Raw genomic sequence first — 16,333 nt, forward strand, 5'->3', positions numbered from 1 at the left:
GGTGAATTTTACAAGAGTTCTGACCTGCATGGGGTAAACCTCAGTGCACTTTCTTTTGCCTCAGGATTACTGGATTGAAGACTGATTGCTGCTTGTTAGGCTCATTTCATTTCCCATTACTCCCAACTTGACACGCAAAGCACTGAGAACTTCAAGGGGAGTATCTTGAAGGAGGCTTCCGTTTCTTTACATCATTTCTGTATTCAATTAAAAAAAAATTTTTTTTAACTAAATTAACATGGCTGGAATGAACCGCCCAGCTCCTGTGGAAGTCACGTACAAGAACGTGAGATTTCTTATCACACACAATCCAGCCAGTGCAACCTTAAGCAGATTTATAGAGGAACTTAAGAAGTATGGAGTTACCACAGTCGTCAGGGTATGTGAAGCAACTTACAACGCAGCTTTTGTGGAGAAGGAAGGCATTCGTGTTCTCGACTGGCCTTTCGATGATGGAACGTCACCATCCAACCAGATTGTCGATGACTGGTTGAGTCTTGTGAAGACCAGGTTTCGTGAAGAGCCCGGCTGCTGCATTGCTGTGCATTGTGTTGCAGGTCTTGGGAGAGCCCCAGTGCTCGTTGCCATCGCCTTGATTGAAGGTGGAATGAAAAACGAAGATGCAGTGGCGTTCATAAGACAGAAGCGACGAGGAGCTTTCAACAGCAAGCAGCTTTTGTTTTTGGAGAAGTATCATCCTAAAATGCGGCTGCGCTTCAAAAACTCCAGTGGTCACAGAAGCAAGTGTTGCACTCAGTAAAACTGCATTGCCTGATGCCATTGCCTTGGAAGTGGGACTTGAGAGAGGAGCTAATTTGTCAAAAATATCAGCCAACATATTGGTGAATAAGACTGATGGAGCTTCCATTGGGATGCTGTTTTACCACGCTGCAAGTCTGACAGCTTACTTGGACCGTTAGCAGAAGATTGCTGCTGCTCAGCATTTAAAATGGGCTTATCATTTGTAACATTTGACCTTTCCTGAAATCATGCAATATTGAGTTAGGTCTTCTTTAAATCTCTTCCCATGCCAGAATCTTCTCAATATACAAGACATTAGAGTGATTAGTTTCCAAAATACTAAGCCCAATACTTGTGTATTTTTAGTATCATACAGAACTTAAAATCCCAGGAACTACGAATACTCTATACCTTATGTGTTTTATTCCTTCAGTTATTTCAGACATTGAAAGTAGGATCTATATGGTTATTTGCCTATTCACTTTATGTTTACATCTTCAGCATTTGTACCAGTATACATCAGGTTTGCACAACCATTGACTTTTGCTGGGAATTTTACTGAGTCTCATGGTGATTATTTAATGTCTATAAGTCTCATTTTGTGACTTTAGAGAAAACCTCCATTTTGAAAATCTGCAGTTTACAGAAGCACATGTCTTTAATGTCTCCAGACCAAAAAACCTTACAGTTAATTTAATGTTTGTATTTTGGGGTACAGCTTAATTGGAATGGCCTTAATTGGAATGAAAGGGAGGCTGACTGTTGAATATGTTTAGTAGAATGTTTTTGTTATGTACAGAATATGTAGAATATGCTCTTTAATTTAGTAATTATTTTTTAAAAGGTAGAGGTGCTTTGTTATTGTGGCTATACTAATTCTGAATCAAAATTTCGGAATTTCTTATAATTCTTAAAATATCTATTGGAAGTCATTTACCAGCTATTATTTTGGCTTAAAATGTGATTTTTTCCCCCTTTTCTCCCCAGCCTCTTGCAAAAAAAAAGTAGGTTTCTGCTAAGAAATTCAGAAGATATATAATATTTTATATGCCTTTTGAGCTGTGTGACAATATTTGGATACTTGATAATTTGTTTTATTATATAATTGATAAAATGGGGATGTGTATTAATGTTAGTTCAGCCATATATTTATACTGCCTGGGAATGTTCAGTTATAGTTCTGTGGGAGAAGCAATTTGCGAGTGTTCACCAAGAATGTAAAAACCTAGTATGAGAGCTTAATCATCTAAAGACATAATGAACTGCATTTATCATCCAAGAGAAAGAAAGTGAGATTTAGAACCCAAAATCTATACAACGGGGTAGGAAAGGGTGATATCTGTGGTGATTTCTAGGTTTCATTCTTGAAACAGGAAGGATGGTGGTGCCATTCACTAAGATAGTACCAGTTTTGTGTTATCTTCTAATTAAATCTAATAATAAAATATATGCAAGGTTAACCTTACTGATTTTTTTTAAAGTACCAGGCCCTAGGATTGAACCTGAAACCTCAAAAACGGGAAACCAGCACTATACCACTAAGCTACACCAGCTCCCCTGACTATGCTGATTTTAAAGATTGAAAAGTAAGGCTTTATTCCTTGTCCGTTGGTTAGAGGTTAAATATTTTTCTATTGTTATTTGGAACCACGACTCAAATTCCAGGTTTCCCTGACTCCAAAGTCAAAAACTTTTGTAAAAATTTGTTATCAACTGAGCTAACATTTACAGAACATAAAATTCCTTTTAAAGTGTACAATTCAGTGTGATTTTTTTCTTAGTAAATCAGTGGTATTTGGTACTTTCGAAATGTTGTGCAACCATTACCATCTAAATCCAGAACATTTTCATCTCTGATAAAAGAAAACCCCTGACCTAGTAAGCAACACTCTCCCTTCTTCTTTCCCCAAGCTCCTGCCAAACTGTGATCTACTTCCTGTCTCTATGGATTTGCCTATTCTGGACATTTCATGTAAATGGAATCGTGTCGTATGTGACTTCTTTCACTTAACATGTTTTCAAAGTTCATCAATGTTATAGCATGTATCAGTACTTAATACCTCTTTATGGCTGCATGAAATTCCATTGTACAGCTATATTGCATTTTGTTTAGCCAGCAAATGGAGATTTGGGTGTTTCCTCTCTGGGGTGGAGTAATAAGCAAATTTTTGCTTGCTCACACATTTTTAATTCTCTTGGCTATACAGCTAGCCTAGAAGTGCAATTGCTGCTGGGTTGTTTAGTAATACCATGTTTAACTTTTTTGAAGAACTGCCAAACTATTTTCCCCAGCAGTGGCACCATTTTCATTCCCACCAGCAATGTACAAAGGTTCTAATTTTTCCACATTCTTGCTGAGAGTTGTTAATTTTTAGCTGTCTTAATGGGTGTGATGGTTAGGCTATTGTGTCATTTCAGCCAGGTAAATGTGCCCTGTTGTTTGGTCAAGCAAGCACTGGGCTAACTGTAATACAAGGGCATTTATGGACTTTAGTCACCATTGACTTTACTGCAGTGGTAAATCATAGATAGCTGGTTATACTTACATCAGTCAGGGAGATTGCCATCAGCAATGAGTGACGCTTAACCCAATCAGTTGAATGCCTTAAAAGGGGAAGTGATTCCAGCATTGAGAGAGAATTTTCCCAGCTTGTCTTTGGACAGCCAGCATCTTCCAGAACTCATCAAGAACCTTCACTGGACTTTCATTGCAGGCCCTGGCTGTGGCCTGCCTGTGGAACTGGGACCTGAGGATCCCCACGGCTGTGTGAGAGACTCTTGTAGAATCGTGTACTATTGACAGATATCTCTTGTTGATTCTGTTTCCCTAGAGAACCCTGACTAATACAATGGGTATGAAGTGGTATTTCACTGTGGTTTTGAATTGTATTTCCCTGATGACTAGTGATGATGATGGATATCATTCCATATGTTTATTGGCCTTTTCTATATCTTTGGAGAAATGCCTGCTCAAGTTCTGTTTGTTTGTTCATTTAGGAGGAACTGGAGATTGAACTCAGAACCTTGTACATGGGAAGCAGGTCCTCAATCCACTGAGCTATACCCGCTCTTCTCAAGTCTTGTTTTAAATCGGATTATTTGTCTTGTTGAGCTGTAAAACTTCTCTGTATTTTCTGGATACTAGATCTTTAATGAGATATATGATTGGCAAGGATTCTCCCATTCCTTAGGTTGTGTTTTCACTTTCTTTTTTTTTTTTTTTTAATTAATTTATTTATTTAATTTTCCCCCCTCCCCTGGTTGTCTGTTCTTGGTGTCTATTTGCTGCGTCTTGTTTCTTTGTCCGCTTCTGTTGTCGTCAGCAGCACGGGAAGTGTGGGCGGCGCCATTCCTGGGCAGGCTGCTCTTTCTTTCCACGCTGGGCGGCTTTCCTCACGGCGCACTCCTTGCGCGTGGGGCTCCCCCACGCGGGGACACCCCTGCGTGGCAGGGCACTCCTTGCGCACATCAGCGCTGCGCATGGCCAGCTCCACATGGGTCAAGGAGGCCCGGGTTTGAACCACGGACCTCCCATGTGGTAGACGGACGCCCTAACCACTGGGCCAAGTCCGTTTCCCTGTTTTCACTTTCTTGATGCACAAGAGCTTTTAATGTTCATCAACTTCTGTGCATCTATTTTTCTTTGGTTGTTTGTGCTTTGGGTATCATTTAAGAAACTTGCTGAATCCAAGGTCATGAAAATTTATACCTCTGTTTCTTTCTAAGGGTTTGATAGTTTCAGCTCTTAATTAAAATCTTTAATCCATTTTGAGTTCATTTTTGTATATGGTGTGTGGTAGGAGTCCAAATTCATTCTTTTGTGTGTGGCTATCAAGTTGTCTGGCACCATTTGTTAAGAAGACTGTTCTTTTCCCACTGAATGATCTTGACATCCTTGTCAAATGAATTGATGGTACTTATTTCCAGACTTTCAATTCCAGTCCATCATACTGACTTTTTTTTTTTTTTTAATTTTTTTTTTTTATTGACTTTGTAATAATATTACATTAAAAATATATATGTGAGGTCCCATTCAACCCCACCCCCCCACCCCCTCTCTCCCCCCCCCCAACAACACTCGTTCCCATCATCATGACACATCCATTGGATTTGGTAAGTACATCTTTGGGCACCTCTGCACCTCATATACATTGGTTCACATCATGGCCCATACTCTCCTCTATTCCATCAAGTGGGCCCTGTGAGGATTTACAATGTCCGGTGATTACCTCTGAAGCACCATCCAGGGCAGCTCCATGTCCCGAAGACGCCTCCACCTCTCATCTCTTCCTGCCTTTCCCCATACCCTTTGTCCATTATGTCCACTTTTCCCAATCCAATGCCACCTCTTCTATGTGGACATTGGATTGGTTGTGTCCATCATCATACTGACTTTTTACTTTAACTTTAGATAAACAACTTTTGGAATTAAGTTATTGGGAATTTTATCCCCAAAACTTATGAAATTATTATTTATTCAGTTGATAAAAAATGAACCAGTGGGGAGCAGATGTGGCTTAAGCGATTGAGCTCCTGCCTACTACATGGTAGGTCCTGGGTTCGGTTCCCAGTGAAAAAGAAGACAAGCACCCAACTAACAGACACAGCAAGTACAGACAATGAGGGGGTGGGAAGAAATAAATAAATAAAATAAATCTTTAAAAAAAAAGAACCAGGATCAATTTTGCTGTTGAAAAAATTTACTAAAAATAAAGAGAATCGCTTCATAGCAATATTATTACAATACTGTTGCTGTAATGAAGAGACTACGTTACAGTTATGCACTTTACTGTTAGGATAATTTCTAAAGGTATAAATTTATGAGACATTAGGAATCAATCTCAATATACCAGAAAAAGAAATTATGATAACAAAAATATGATTAGGCACCATATAAAAAATAAAATATGAATACATGAAGTAAGGTTTTTTTTAATATTTTACTCTTTAAAAAACTTATGTACAATAATATTAAAACAATACAGCTATGATTACATTGGCAGGGTTGCTAAATAATAATTGCACAGTGATATTGTTATTCAGTTTTTTCCATAGAAGGATAGTCATTAGGGACAAATAGGCAAAATACTCTCTGCCATGTTGGCTCCTTATATTTTGCTGGATAAAACACTATTTCCTTGAAATGATCTCTCATCTTTCCCTCTCAAATATTAGTCTATTCTGTTACAATCTCTTCTAGAGTGAATGTATCTTTTGGACACACATCATACAACATACAGCAGGTAGAAAACTTAAACCTGGTTGGTATGGTTGAGCTTAAAAAACCCATCAGAGAGAATAGATGTTTTTCTCATCTCAACATTCCAACAACTCTCTTCCAAGCATTTACTAATTATGATGTGTAAAGTTTATGGTTGTGATAGTTTCTAATATATGGCTCTTAAAAGGATCTGTATTTCTAGAGGATTTTTACTCAAGGCATCACCTCATTGTTAGAGTGTCTTCTTCACAGCCTTCATCCATTTTAAGATGCTCTATTAAAATAGCCTGAAGGTAGCCATGTATATTTCATAACAAAGACAAACAAAAAAATTTATATACACACATAAAACATGCCTCAGACAATTAACTTATAACACATGCTTGGATATTAATGCTTTGGAGAGATGGCTTGGGGTTACAACTGCCAATTCCTCATTAGGAGGTTCTACAGATCATGGCCTAATGGAAGAGTTTGTGTTATTTGAAATGGAGCCCCAAAGGAAAAGAGTAGGAAAATTTTATGATTAAAACCATTGAAAACTAACAATTCAAATAATAAAGGATTCTGATTATAAAAACATTTGATGTTCTCACCATGCTTTTAACCATCTACCTTCAGTTTTCACCCTGCCCGAAAGGTATAAGGAAAGCAGAACCTTTAGGATACTCCCAGTCTCTGCAGTTCTGTGGCTTCCCAGTAGGAGACAGTGCATTCAAAACTGCACCTGTTGGCAACATTAACTAGGTGGACCTGTGTTCCTTCTCTATTTTCAAGACATATTTTTAGGAAAAGACACATAGAAATGTTTTCTTCTCTCAACTCAAAGAAAGAGAGTTGAATCTTCCAGAGAAGACAGGAAAGATTGTTCTTTCATCCACTATCTTCGACAGAGGTGTTTCAATGCATGTGAACTCGGAGGTTGGCATCAAAGCCCCAGTGTACGAAATGCATCTCGTAAGTCGTCAACCTCGTATAGGGGCTGTAGAGAAAGAGAGGAATAAAATGGGTGTATGGCTTCAAAACTGAGAGTGGGGGTGGGGGCTTCTAAACATTGGAGAGCTTTGTGACATTTTGGAAGAAAGTGAGTTAGGAGCGAGGAAGAAGAGGAAATAGGAGGAGAAGAAGAAATTCTGACCAGGAGAGAAGCACAAGCCTCAGGAGAGACTAACAGAGAGAAGACATGTGAAGCAATTACAGAAAGAGGGGGAAGAGAAAGGAATTCAGCAAAGATCTGGAATGAAACAGTGGACTTGTGGGAGAAATAATGAAGGCGAAGAAAACAAAGAGAAATGTTTTAATCATAGGAATAATTAAGGAGGGAATGGTAAAGGAAGAAAATATAATAAGAAGCTCTCGGTAAAGTCTGTGAACAGGGAAAGAAAGTGAGAAGCGAGGAAGCCCCTTACCAAGAGAATGCGTCGCAGCTGTCTGGATAGACGAACTGAATTTTCATGCAGCCCCTCCCAGGCTTTGAAAGTCCTTTCACGGTTTTCCACAAAAGTATTCCAGCAATAAAAATAATCTGAAAAGAAAAAAGTAGAAGCTAGTTCAGATTATGAAAAACAAAGGGAAAGAAAAGAAAACCCTGGCATGCCGTTTCCCCTTTAAAAATATGCGCAAGTTCAACTTCCTTTATTTTTGTTGTAAGCACAGTATAAATTGATTAAATGCAATTTTGACCAAAGATATATGTCTCACATCATGCTGAGAACACTTTTTCCACTGCAGAGAATCCCTTCTCAATCCCTGGTGAAATGCAACAGAAATTGATTACACCGCTATTCCCTGTCCCTGCTGTATCTTTTTTTCATTTAGTATTTTAACACAAATTTACTTCCTTGCTGTTAAACAGTCTCCACAATGACCGTTTCTTGCTGGCTTACAGAATGTTGTACCATATCCTGGCCCCTTCTGAATTCTCATTTCCCCAGGGCCTTGTCTGCATGCCGTTGATTCTTTCCCTCCAATCCTAACTGATAGTTTTGACTCCAGATGTGACCCTCCTGCAATTCTTTTGCACTGAATTTCCCCAGTAATTCTCCTCTACCTAAACAGCAGCCCGGAACGGCGGCGCAGACAGGTCCGCTTTCGCACCTTTGAATGTCATGATGGCAATCTGGACCCCAGCGCGGTGCAGCCGCCGCAGCCCCTCGGGCTCAGCTTTGCGGTCCTCGCAGAAGTAGAGGCGCGCGGTGAAGATCCGCAGGCTGAGGTTAGGGTTGCCCCGCAGGAAGTCGGCCACGTGCCGGGCACAGTCGTAGCAGGGGCTCCAGGAAGTGAACCAGGTGACACGGTAGCACCGGCCAGGGTCCAGGTCCCAGTCTGAGATGTAGCGAAGGAACAGCAATTCCACGTGGCAACCGGACTGGGGAGACAGAGGAGCGTTTGGCTGAGGCTTGGCCACCGCGTGGGCGGAGCTCTCCCTCCAACCCATCTCCCCCCCACAGGCTCTTTTTTGTGGGCCTTTGCTGTTGGTTGCTCCTGTGACAAAGAGGCAAAGCCACCAACTTGCACAAAAGAGGAGAGCTAGTAAGTGCCCGGCAGAGGCTCTCCATCCAGCCAACTGTCCTTGCAACTGTCCTGGACGCTCACCAAGGGAAGCCGTTTAATTTCCTCTGTAAGCATTAGGGTTGGACACCCTAACGCCACACTTTGCTTCAAGGATGTGTAAAACTGCCCTCAACTTCCCTCCCATTTTCCCTGCATAAACAACGCTAAGAGCATTTGAAAGGGCGGGTGGAAATCACGGAAAAGGCCCTGCTTTTTGTGGTGTGGGGAGGATGAAGTGCGTTGAGTTATGGAGGACATGGCATCACACTAGCACGGGAGAGATTTCATTTGTGTTTGTGTGTTACTGTTTACGGCTTTGAGGAGAAGGAAGATGGCTGGCAAGTGCCTGTTGATATGACATTGTGGAAATACACTCGACTCACTGTGTGGGAAGGGCGGCGGGGGTGTCCAATTTGTAAGGAACAGTTGGGAAGACACAAAGAGGGAAAATAGATTATGGTGAGTCAGAGAAGTGTGTGGTGTAAGTGAGGAATTAGGCCCTGCTGTGGGCTAACAGTGATTAAATGATGTTTGCTCATCATAATATGAGCTCTGCAATTGTATTAACTGAGTTTTCTGCATTCATATGATGTATAATATGAGCGCTGCAATTGTATTAACTGAGTTTTCTGCATTGATATGATGAATCTATTCACAGGCCTTTGAACTATGTAAGGAGAGAATAGAAATGTTTCTGAGTTATTGCTGATTTTCCTAAATTCCTCTTTTGTAATTTTCAGATATTCTAAAGATACAATTTGTTTTTCACATTTAATATATAGCCCTCCCCCCCCCCCCCCCCCCCAATGCTCTTAGCATTGTTTTCTTCTTTGATCTCCAGGGCAATTCAGATGCAGGGAAAATGGGAGGAAAGTTGAGGCCAGTTTTGTTTTGTTTTGTTTTTTAAAGAATTCTTGACTGGCAGTTTTTCTTTTTTTTTTTTTTTTGGATTCATTTGTTTTATTTATTTCTCTCCCCTTCCCACCCCCTGCCCCAGTTGTCTGTTCTCTGTGTCTATTTGCTGTGTGTTCTTTGCCCACTTCTGTTGTTGTCAGTGGCACGGGAATCTGTGTTTCTTTTTGTTGCGTCATCTTGTTATGTCAGCTCTCTGTGTGTGCGGCACCATTCCTGGGCAGGCTGCACTTTCTTTCACGCTGGGCGGCTCTCCTTACGGGGCACACTCCTTGCACGTGGGGCTCCCTTACGCGGGGGACACCCCTGCATGGCACAGCACTCGTTGCGTGCATCAGCACTGCATGTGGGCCAGCTGCACACGGTCAAGGAGGCCCGGGGTTTGAACCGCGAACCTCCCATGTGGTAGACGGATGCCCTAACCACTGGGCCAAGTCCGCGTCCCTTGAGGGCAGTTTTACTCATCATTGAAGCAAAGTGTGGCATTAGGGGGTCCAACCCTAATGCTTACAGAGGAAATTAAACAGCTTCCCTTGGTGAGTGTCCAGGATAGTTGCAAGGACGTGCTTAAATAAATTTTAAAAAATGATTCGCAGGATCTATTGGAGACATAAGGACAGCCAAAAGTAGAACCATCAGCAAGTCACTCTAAAAGCATTCACAGGTTAGCTTTTACCTATGTGGGTAAACTTTAACTGGTACCTTGTTGCGAAGGTAACCGAAGTCCAGTGAGAAGGAGGTGGCACTGTCCCGCCGCTTCACCACGTAGCACAGGTAGGTCTCATGACGACCCTTAGCCCAGCGGACGTTTTTGAAGTGGTAAAGAAACTTCCTCTGCTTCATCAGGAGGCTGAGGGTGAGAGGAGGGAGAAGCAGTGCAGGGTGTGCAGCTCATTCTTGGAACTTCTGGCTTACCTTGACAGCTTTTTTGCCCATATTTTCTTGGGTCACACCAGAGCTGATAGGGAAGAGCTCTTGCTTCCTTTGCTGGACACCTTAGACCCTGAGCTGGAAAGCCATTAAAAACCCTTTTTCCTGCTTATAAATAACATTGATTCAGAGCTACTCAGCAAGAACCCAAATGCATATTACCTCACAAGAGAGCCTTCTTCCACAGCTGTCTTTTAGAAGTTGACGATTTTTTTTTCCTTGAGATTTATTTTTATTTCTTTATTTCTTCCCACCCTCCTTGTTGTTTGTACTTGCTGTCTGCTCATCAATGATGAGGCACTGGGGGAAGCGGATGTGGCTTAAGTGATAAGACCTGCCTACCGTATGGGAGGACCTGGGTTCAATCTCTGGACCCTCCTGGTGAAAAAGAAGAGAAAGCGTGCCTGCGTGGCAAGCCAGTTGCTGCGTGGTGAGCCGAGGGCCCATGTAATGAGCCAAGTGCCTGTGCGGTGAGCGAGTTCCTGCGCAAGTGAGTCATGCAGCAAGATGATGACACAACAAAAGAGAGATGAAGGAGAGAGTCAGGCTGAAGCGCAGCAGAGACCAAGAACTGAGGTGCTGCAATTGACAGGGAACCTGTCTCCACATCAGAGTCCCCAGGATTGTATCCTGATGAATCCTAGAGAAGAAAGATGAGAAGACAAAAAGAGAAATAGATACAGAAGATCACACAGTGAATGGACACAGATAGCAAAAACAGCAGGGTGGGGGAAGGGGAGGGGAAGACGGAAAAAACAGAGGCACTGGGAACTGAACCCTGGACCTCCCATGTGGGAGGGAGGCACCCAATCACTTGAGTCACCTCTGCTCCCTGCTTGTTGTGTTTCTCATTGTGTTTCCTCTCTGTCTCTTTGTTGCATCATCTCGCTGCATCAACCTGTTGTGTCAGCTCACTGTCTTTTTTTTTAAGGATTTATTATTTATTTCTTCTCCCCAACCCGACATTGTCTACTCTGTGTGTCCATTCGCTGTGTGTTTTTCTGTGTCTGCTTGTCTTCTCTTCAGGCGGCACTGGGAACTGATCCTGGGACCTTCTGGAGTGGGAAAGAGGTGCTCAATCTCTTGCACCACCTCAGCTCCCTAGTCTGCTGCATCTCTTATTATGTCTCCTCTGTGTGTCTTTTTGTTGCATCAACAGCTCACTGTCCTGCTTGTCTTCTTTAGGAGGCACCAAGAACTGAACCTGGGACTCCCTGCGGTAGGCGGGCGCCCAGCTGCTTGAGCCACTTCCGCTTCCCTAGATGCTGATGATTTGCAGCTTACAACCCTCCCACTTGGTCCTTAAGCCTATAATTATATTTTCAGATTTCTGCTCCAGTCTTCATCTAAATGTCCCATATGTACCTCGAACTCACATGGCCAAACAATATTCCTAAACTGCCCCCTGCCCTAAACCTGCCTCTCCTCACTTCTCATGCCAAATTAATCTAGTACCAAATTGATTCACATTCTCAAATATTCCTTCCATTTGTAGCTTCTCTCTCCCCTCTGTTCTCTGCTTCAGTCCAAACCATTGTCTTCTTTCACTTTCCTCTTAACTGTCTCTAATCTCTCTATAATAACATTCTCCATGCTGTCATCAGAGTGATCTGACAAAAACCCAGGCATGACTGTCATTGTCAAGCTGAAAAATCCCTAATCATTCTCTTCTGCCTGCAGAATAAAGTCCAAACTCTTCACCATGGTGTCCAGGTTGAGTGTTACAGACGGCCCTCCTTCAGTCGATATTTCTAGCCTTCACTCTTGGGACCCTTTTTCCTAGCTTTCCCCACTGCTAGGCCCTCCTGTGCCCCCTGGTCTAGTCTCCTTCCCCTCTGCTTTTTCCTTCCAGTTGCCTGCACACCACTTATGCCTGTCCCTCTGACTGACTTGCTTCCTTATCTCTCTCCCCTGGGAAAACCTGCACATCCTTCAAAGCCTAATCCCAGTTTCAACTCCCAGCAAAGACTTGTCTCATCACCACTATCCAAAATCTCTAGGCAAAACCCAATGATAGGGAAGCAGATGTGGCTCAAGCAGCTGGGCTCCCATCTACCATATGGGAGGTCCAGGGTTCAATTCCCAGGGCCTCCTGGTGAAGGCGAGCTGGCCAGTGCAGCAAGCTGGCCCACGCAGAGTGCTGCCCACATGGAGTGCTGGCCGGGGCAGAGAGCTGCCCTGTGCAGCAGTGCTGGCCCAAGCAGAAAGCTGGTGCAGCAAGGTGACGCAACAAAAAGAGACACAGAGAAGACACAATAAGTGATGCAGCAGACCAGGGAGCTGAGGTGGTGCAAGAGATTGAGCACCTCTCTCCCACTCCAGAAGGTCCCAGGATCAGTTCCCTGTTCTGCTTAAAGAGAAAACAAGCAGACACAGAATAACACACAGAGAATGAATGCAGAGAGCAGATAGGAGTGCAAAAACAGCAGGGGGGAGGGGTGATAAATCTTAAAAAAAAAAAAAGATGTAACGATAACCGAAAACCCCTCTCATTTCCCCTTGTTTGTCCACTTATCGCTATCACAGCTAACCTCCTTTGCTATCAGTTGATTGCTGACATTTTTATCTCCCCAATTAGACTTTCTGTTCTTCAAGACAGAGAGTGTCACTCTGTGAAGATATTTGTAAAAATTTTATTGTGGTAACATACAACATACAATTTCCCATTCACCCAATTTCAATCTATACAATTCAGTCAATATATTGTACTACCATCACCACCATCAATTATCAAAACCTTTCTGTCACCCCAAACAGAAACTCTGTACTCATTACTCATTAACTCCCCATTTCCTACCTCCTCCTCCCCCACCCCTGGCAATTTGTAATCTACCTTCTGTCTCTATGAATTTGCATATTCTAGTTATTTTATGTAAGTGAAATCATGCAATATTTGTCCTTCGTGCCTGGTTTATTTCACTTAACATGATGTCTTAAGTATATCTGAATATTTTTAAAATATAAGAACAATACTTGATTATTGTTAAATTTGAATGCTACAGAAAAGTAGAAATCTCAGATTTAGAATATCACTCATACTACCTCTGTCTAATGACAAATTACTGGTAAAATGCTGATGCTCTTCCTTGTAATCTTTTTATAGGTATATATTTATATGATCTTGATTCTGCTTTTCACTGTAATTTTGTATGCTGCTTCTTTTTTTAACTTGGCAGTACAACCTGAATATTTTGCTATGTTATTCATGCTCATGGGACTGATATCTGTTCCACTCTTCTTCCCAGCTCCTAGCACTACAATGAATTGAATTTGTGGAAATACTCCATGCTGCTCCAAATTTCTTTAAAGAAATTAAGAATCCCATTACAGTTGTAGGCATAGAAACACAAGCTATACGGTGTGGTTGATAATAAAGCATGAGCAGTGTCTCTGGTTTGTGCCCCACGTTGTGTCCAGAAATGTATTTGCCTAACATGAGGGACAGTGGGCAGAAGTGCAGAAAATTTATGAAGCAAAGGCATAGTCAGGAATTTGAATACAGTTTGCAGGCAAGAGAATTGAAACTAGTTTTCACTTATTTTTTTTTCACATTGAGGCATAACTTACAAACAATAAACTTCATGTGTTTAAAATGTGACGTGAAAACACCCCAAACTGCTACCACAATCAGTATACAGACCTTTCCAGAACAGTCTTCCCCCTTTGCCTTCAACCCTTCCTCTCTCCCACACCCCTGATCTGTTTTCTGTAACTGGATTCGTTTTCATTTGCTAGAATTTCATAGAAATCGTACGTTATCTACCCCTCATGTCTTTTGCTGAGGGACCTCTTTCACTCAGCCTAAGACACAAAGGTTCATCCATGTTGTTGCAAGAACCAGTAGTTTTCCCTTTTAAGTGCATGATAGTATTCCGTTACATGCAGATAGCACATTTTGTTTATCCTTTCACCTGTTGATTGGCATTTGGATTGTTCCCAGTTTGAAGATATTGTGAATAAAGCTGCCGTGGACATTCACATAGCAATCCTTGTGTGGATGCATGTATACTGAGAATTGACATTGTAATAACTAGATATAGGTAATAGTTTTGACTTTAAGGATTAGCTATCACAATGTCAAATTTCATTAAAACAGACAAGGACAAGAGTGCTTTGTAGTTTTTTCAATTCAAATGTCTTTCCTCACACTCACAAACCTTGTTGGAAAATACCTTAAACCCTGAGACAGAGGACTATATTTATCACCAGTGGACATATTACACACAGCAAATGATACAAAAATTAGTCAACCATATTGTTCCCTTTTTAAAAAACTGTAAAAGTGCATCTTTGGTAGGAATCTAAAATGGATACTGCCAAAAGTATAATAACAATATGGCTTTTTAAAAAAATGATAATGTATGGTAATCACTAGCACTACCACAATTACTATTATTTTATGATAGCATATAATAACCCTTAGCATATATAATTAGCACAACAAATAATAGATGCATAATTAATTCTAAGAGAAAGAATAAAATAAACATATTTTCTCTTTGGGGCCCAGTCAGTTTTAACCAGATTAAGCATGATCTTTACCAATCAAATCACTTTTACATTTAACCTACCCTCCTGGACTGTGTGGATGAGAAAGGCAGGGAAAATATGTATGTTTTTTATTGCAGGAACGGCAGGGACCTGTTAAGCAGGAGGAAGAGAAAGGTTCCGGGAGTATAGGCATGACTCAACTAAAGGACTCCAGGTAGACTTTTACTCCCCACCTTTCATGAAAGTACAGCAGGCCCTTGCTTTTTCTGTCACAAGTAACTAGGCACAGGGAAATGAACTGCAGGCTCGTGACCTGGTAATTTTCTTAATTCATCACTTCCCCTCCTCTAGCTGGTAGCCTGTCACCGGCTCCCCATTCTTGTCATTGGAGGTGTAGAAGAAGTTTCTCTTCTGAGTACAGAGGACTCTGCAGAGGCAGTTTTCAGGCCCACATGTTGACAGCTGCTCTGGACAGCTGTGCTCCCTGAGGCAGAACATGAGCTGCATCCCCAGCAATGCAAACCAGCGACGAACAGGTTAAAAATAATCCTGACAGTGATCCTTCCAGCGCGCACCATCATCGCTTCTGAGCTCTGCAGAAAGCATTTTCCTTAATGATAATGGTACATGTCCCTTTTTCTCCTGTTGAATTTCATCTTTCTCCTTTTTTGCCTTTCTCTGAATTTCTACTACTGATTTGACTGTTGCTTTGTACTTCATTACGTGCAGGTATCCCCATTGGTCCCTCCGCCACTGACCACAGAGGACTGTTGACTTATACCTCACATTAGTTTTTAAAATAACTGCCAAAACGTCACTGCAGTGTTTGCTCTCAAGAAAACCTCCCAAAGGACATTTAACTACTGTTAAAAAGTCTTCATTGTGTAGTGCCTATTCTATGTAATAGCATTAAATTAAAATAAAGGATAGGATTAGGTATGATTCTAATACATGTTAGTAATCATAAAAGGTAGGAATAGAATAAGTTCTATGATATAAATTTAACTATCATAAATCACATGTAGAGATACTGAAAATCTTACAGAAAATCTTACAGAGTCAGGCCATGTCTATGCAAATTCCAAGACTGGTTAAAAAGCTAAAATGCCTAGGGATTTGGCTTATAACATTAACTAGCTTGTTCAAATCTTTCTCTGTATTATAGGTACAATCATAGTGACTTTCAGACAAATAATTTTGAATGTTAGTTATTTTCAAAAAATACAAATTCCCTTGCTATGTAGCTAATTGTTTAGTAAAGCTCCCTAGGAAACTTTGTCATCTAGTGGTTTGACTTTTGAAATACTGTGTTCAGTATAGTATTGTTATTACCTTTTCATAGTATGAGTCGCTAAACCTTCGCTCTGCAAATATTATTACTATAAACTACTTCTAACCACAATACAAATCTCAGGACAAGTCAGTAGATGCTGCATAAGTTTTTTTTTTTTTTGCAACATGGAAAAGAGACACAGGGAGAAAGGG

General features: G+C 41.3%; 1 protein-coding gene and 1 pseudogene across 1 annotated transcript; one reads left to right on the plus strand and one right to left on the minus strand.

Annotated features, from left to right (window-relative positions):
- Positions 1 to 234: 234 nt before the first annotated feature.
- On the plus strand, positions 235 to 760 carry LOC101428260 (protein tyrosine phosphatase type IVA 1 pseudogene; annotated as a pseudogene).
- Positions 761 to 6,890: 6,130 nt separating this feature from the next.
- Positions 6,891 to 15,355, minus strand: AICDA (activation induced cytidine deaminase). The gene is made up of 5 exons (XM_058282339.1): positions 15,186 to 15,355; positions 10,130 to 10,277; positions 8,060 to 8,330; positions 7,372 to 7,487; positions 6,891 to 6,944 (listed from the first exon to the last, which is right to left on the minus strand). Exons 1-5 carry the CDS (start codon positions 15,353 to 15,355, stop codon positions 6,891 to 6,893), a joined length of 759 nt encoding a protein of 252 aa, XP_058138322.1.
- Between the last annotated feature and the right edge of the window lie 978 nt (positions 15,356 to 16,333).

The sequence above is a fragment of the Dasypus novemcinctus genome, chromosome 20 (genome assembly GCF_030445035.2).
Source record: "Dasypus novemcinctus isolate mDasNov1 chromosome 20, mDasNov1.1.hap2, whole genome shotgun sequence".
Taxonomy (NCBI): Eukaryota; Metazoa; Chordata; class Mammalia; order Cingulata; family Dasypodidae; genus Dasypus; species Dasypus novemcinctus.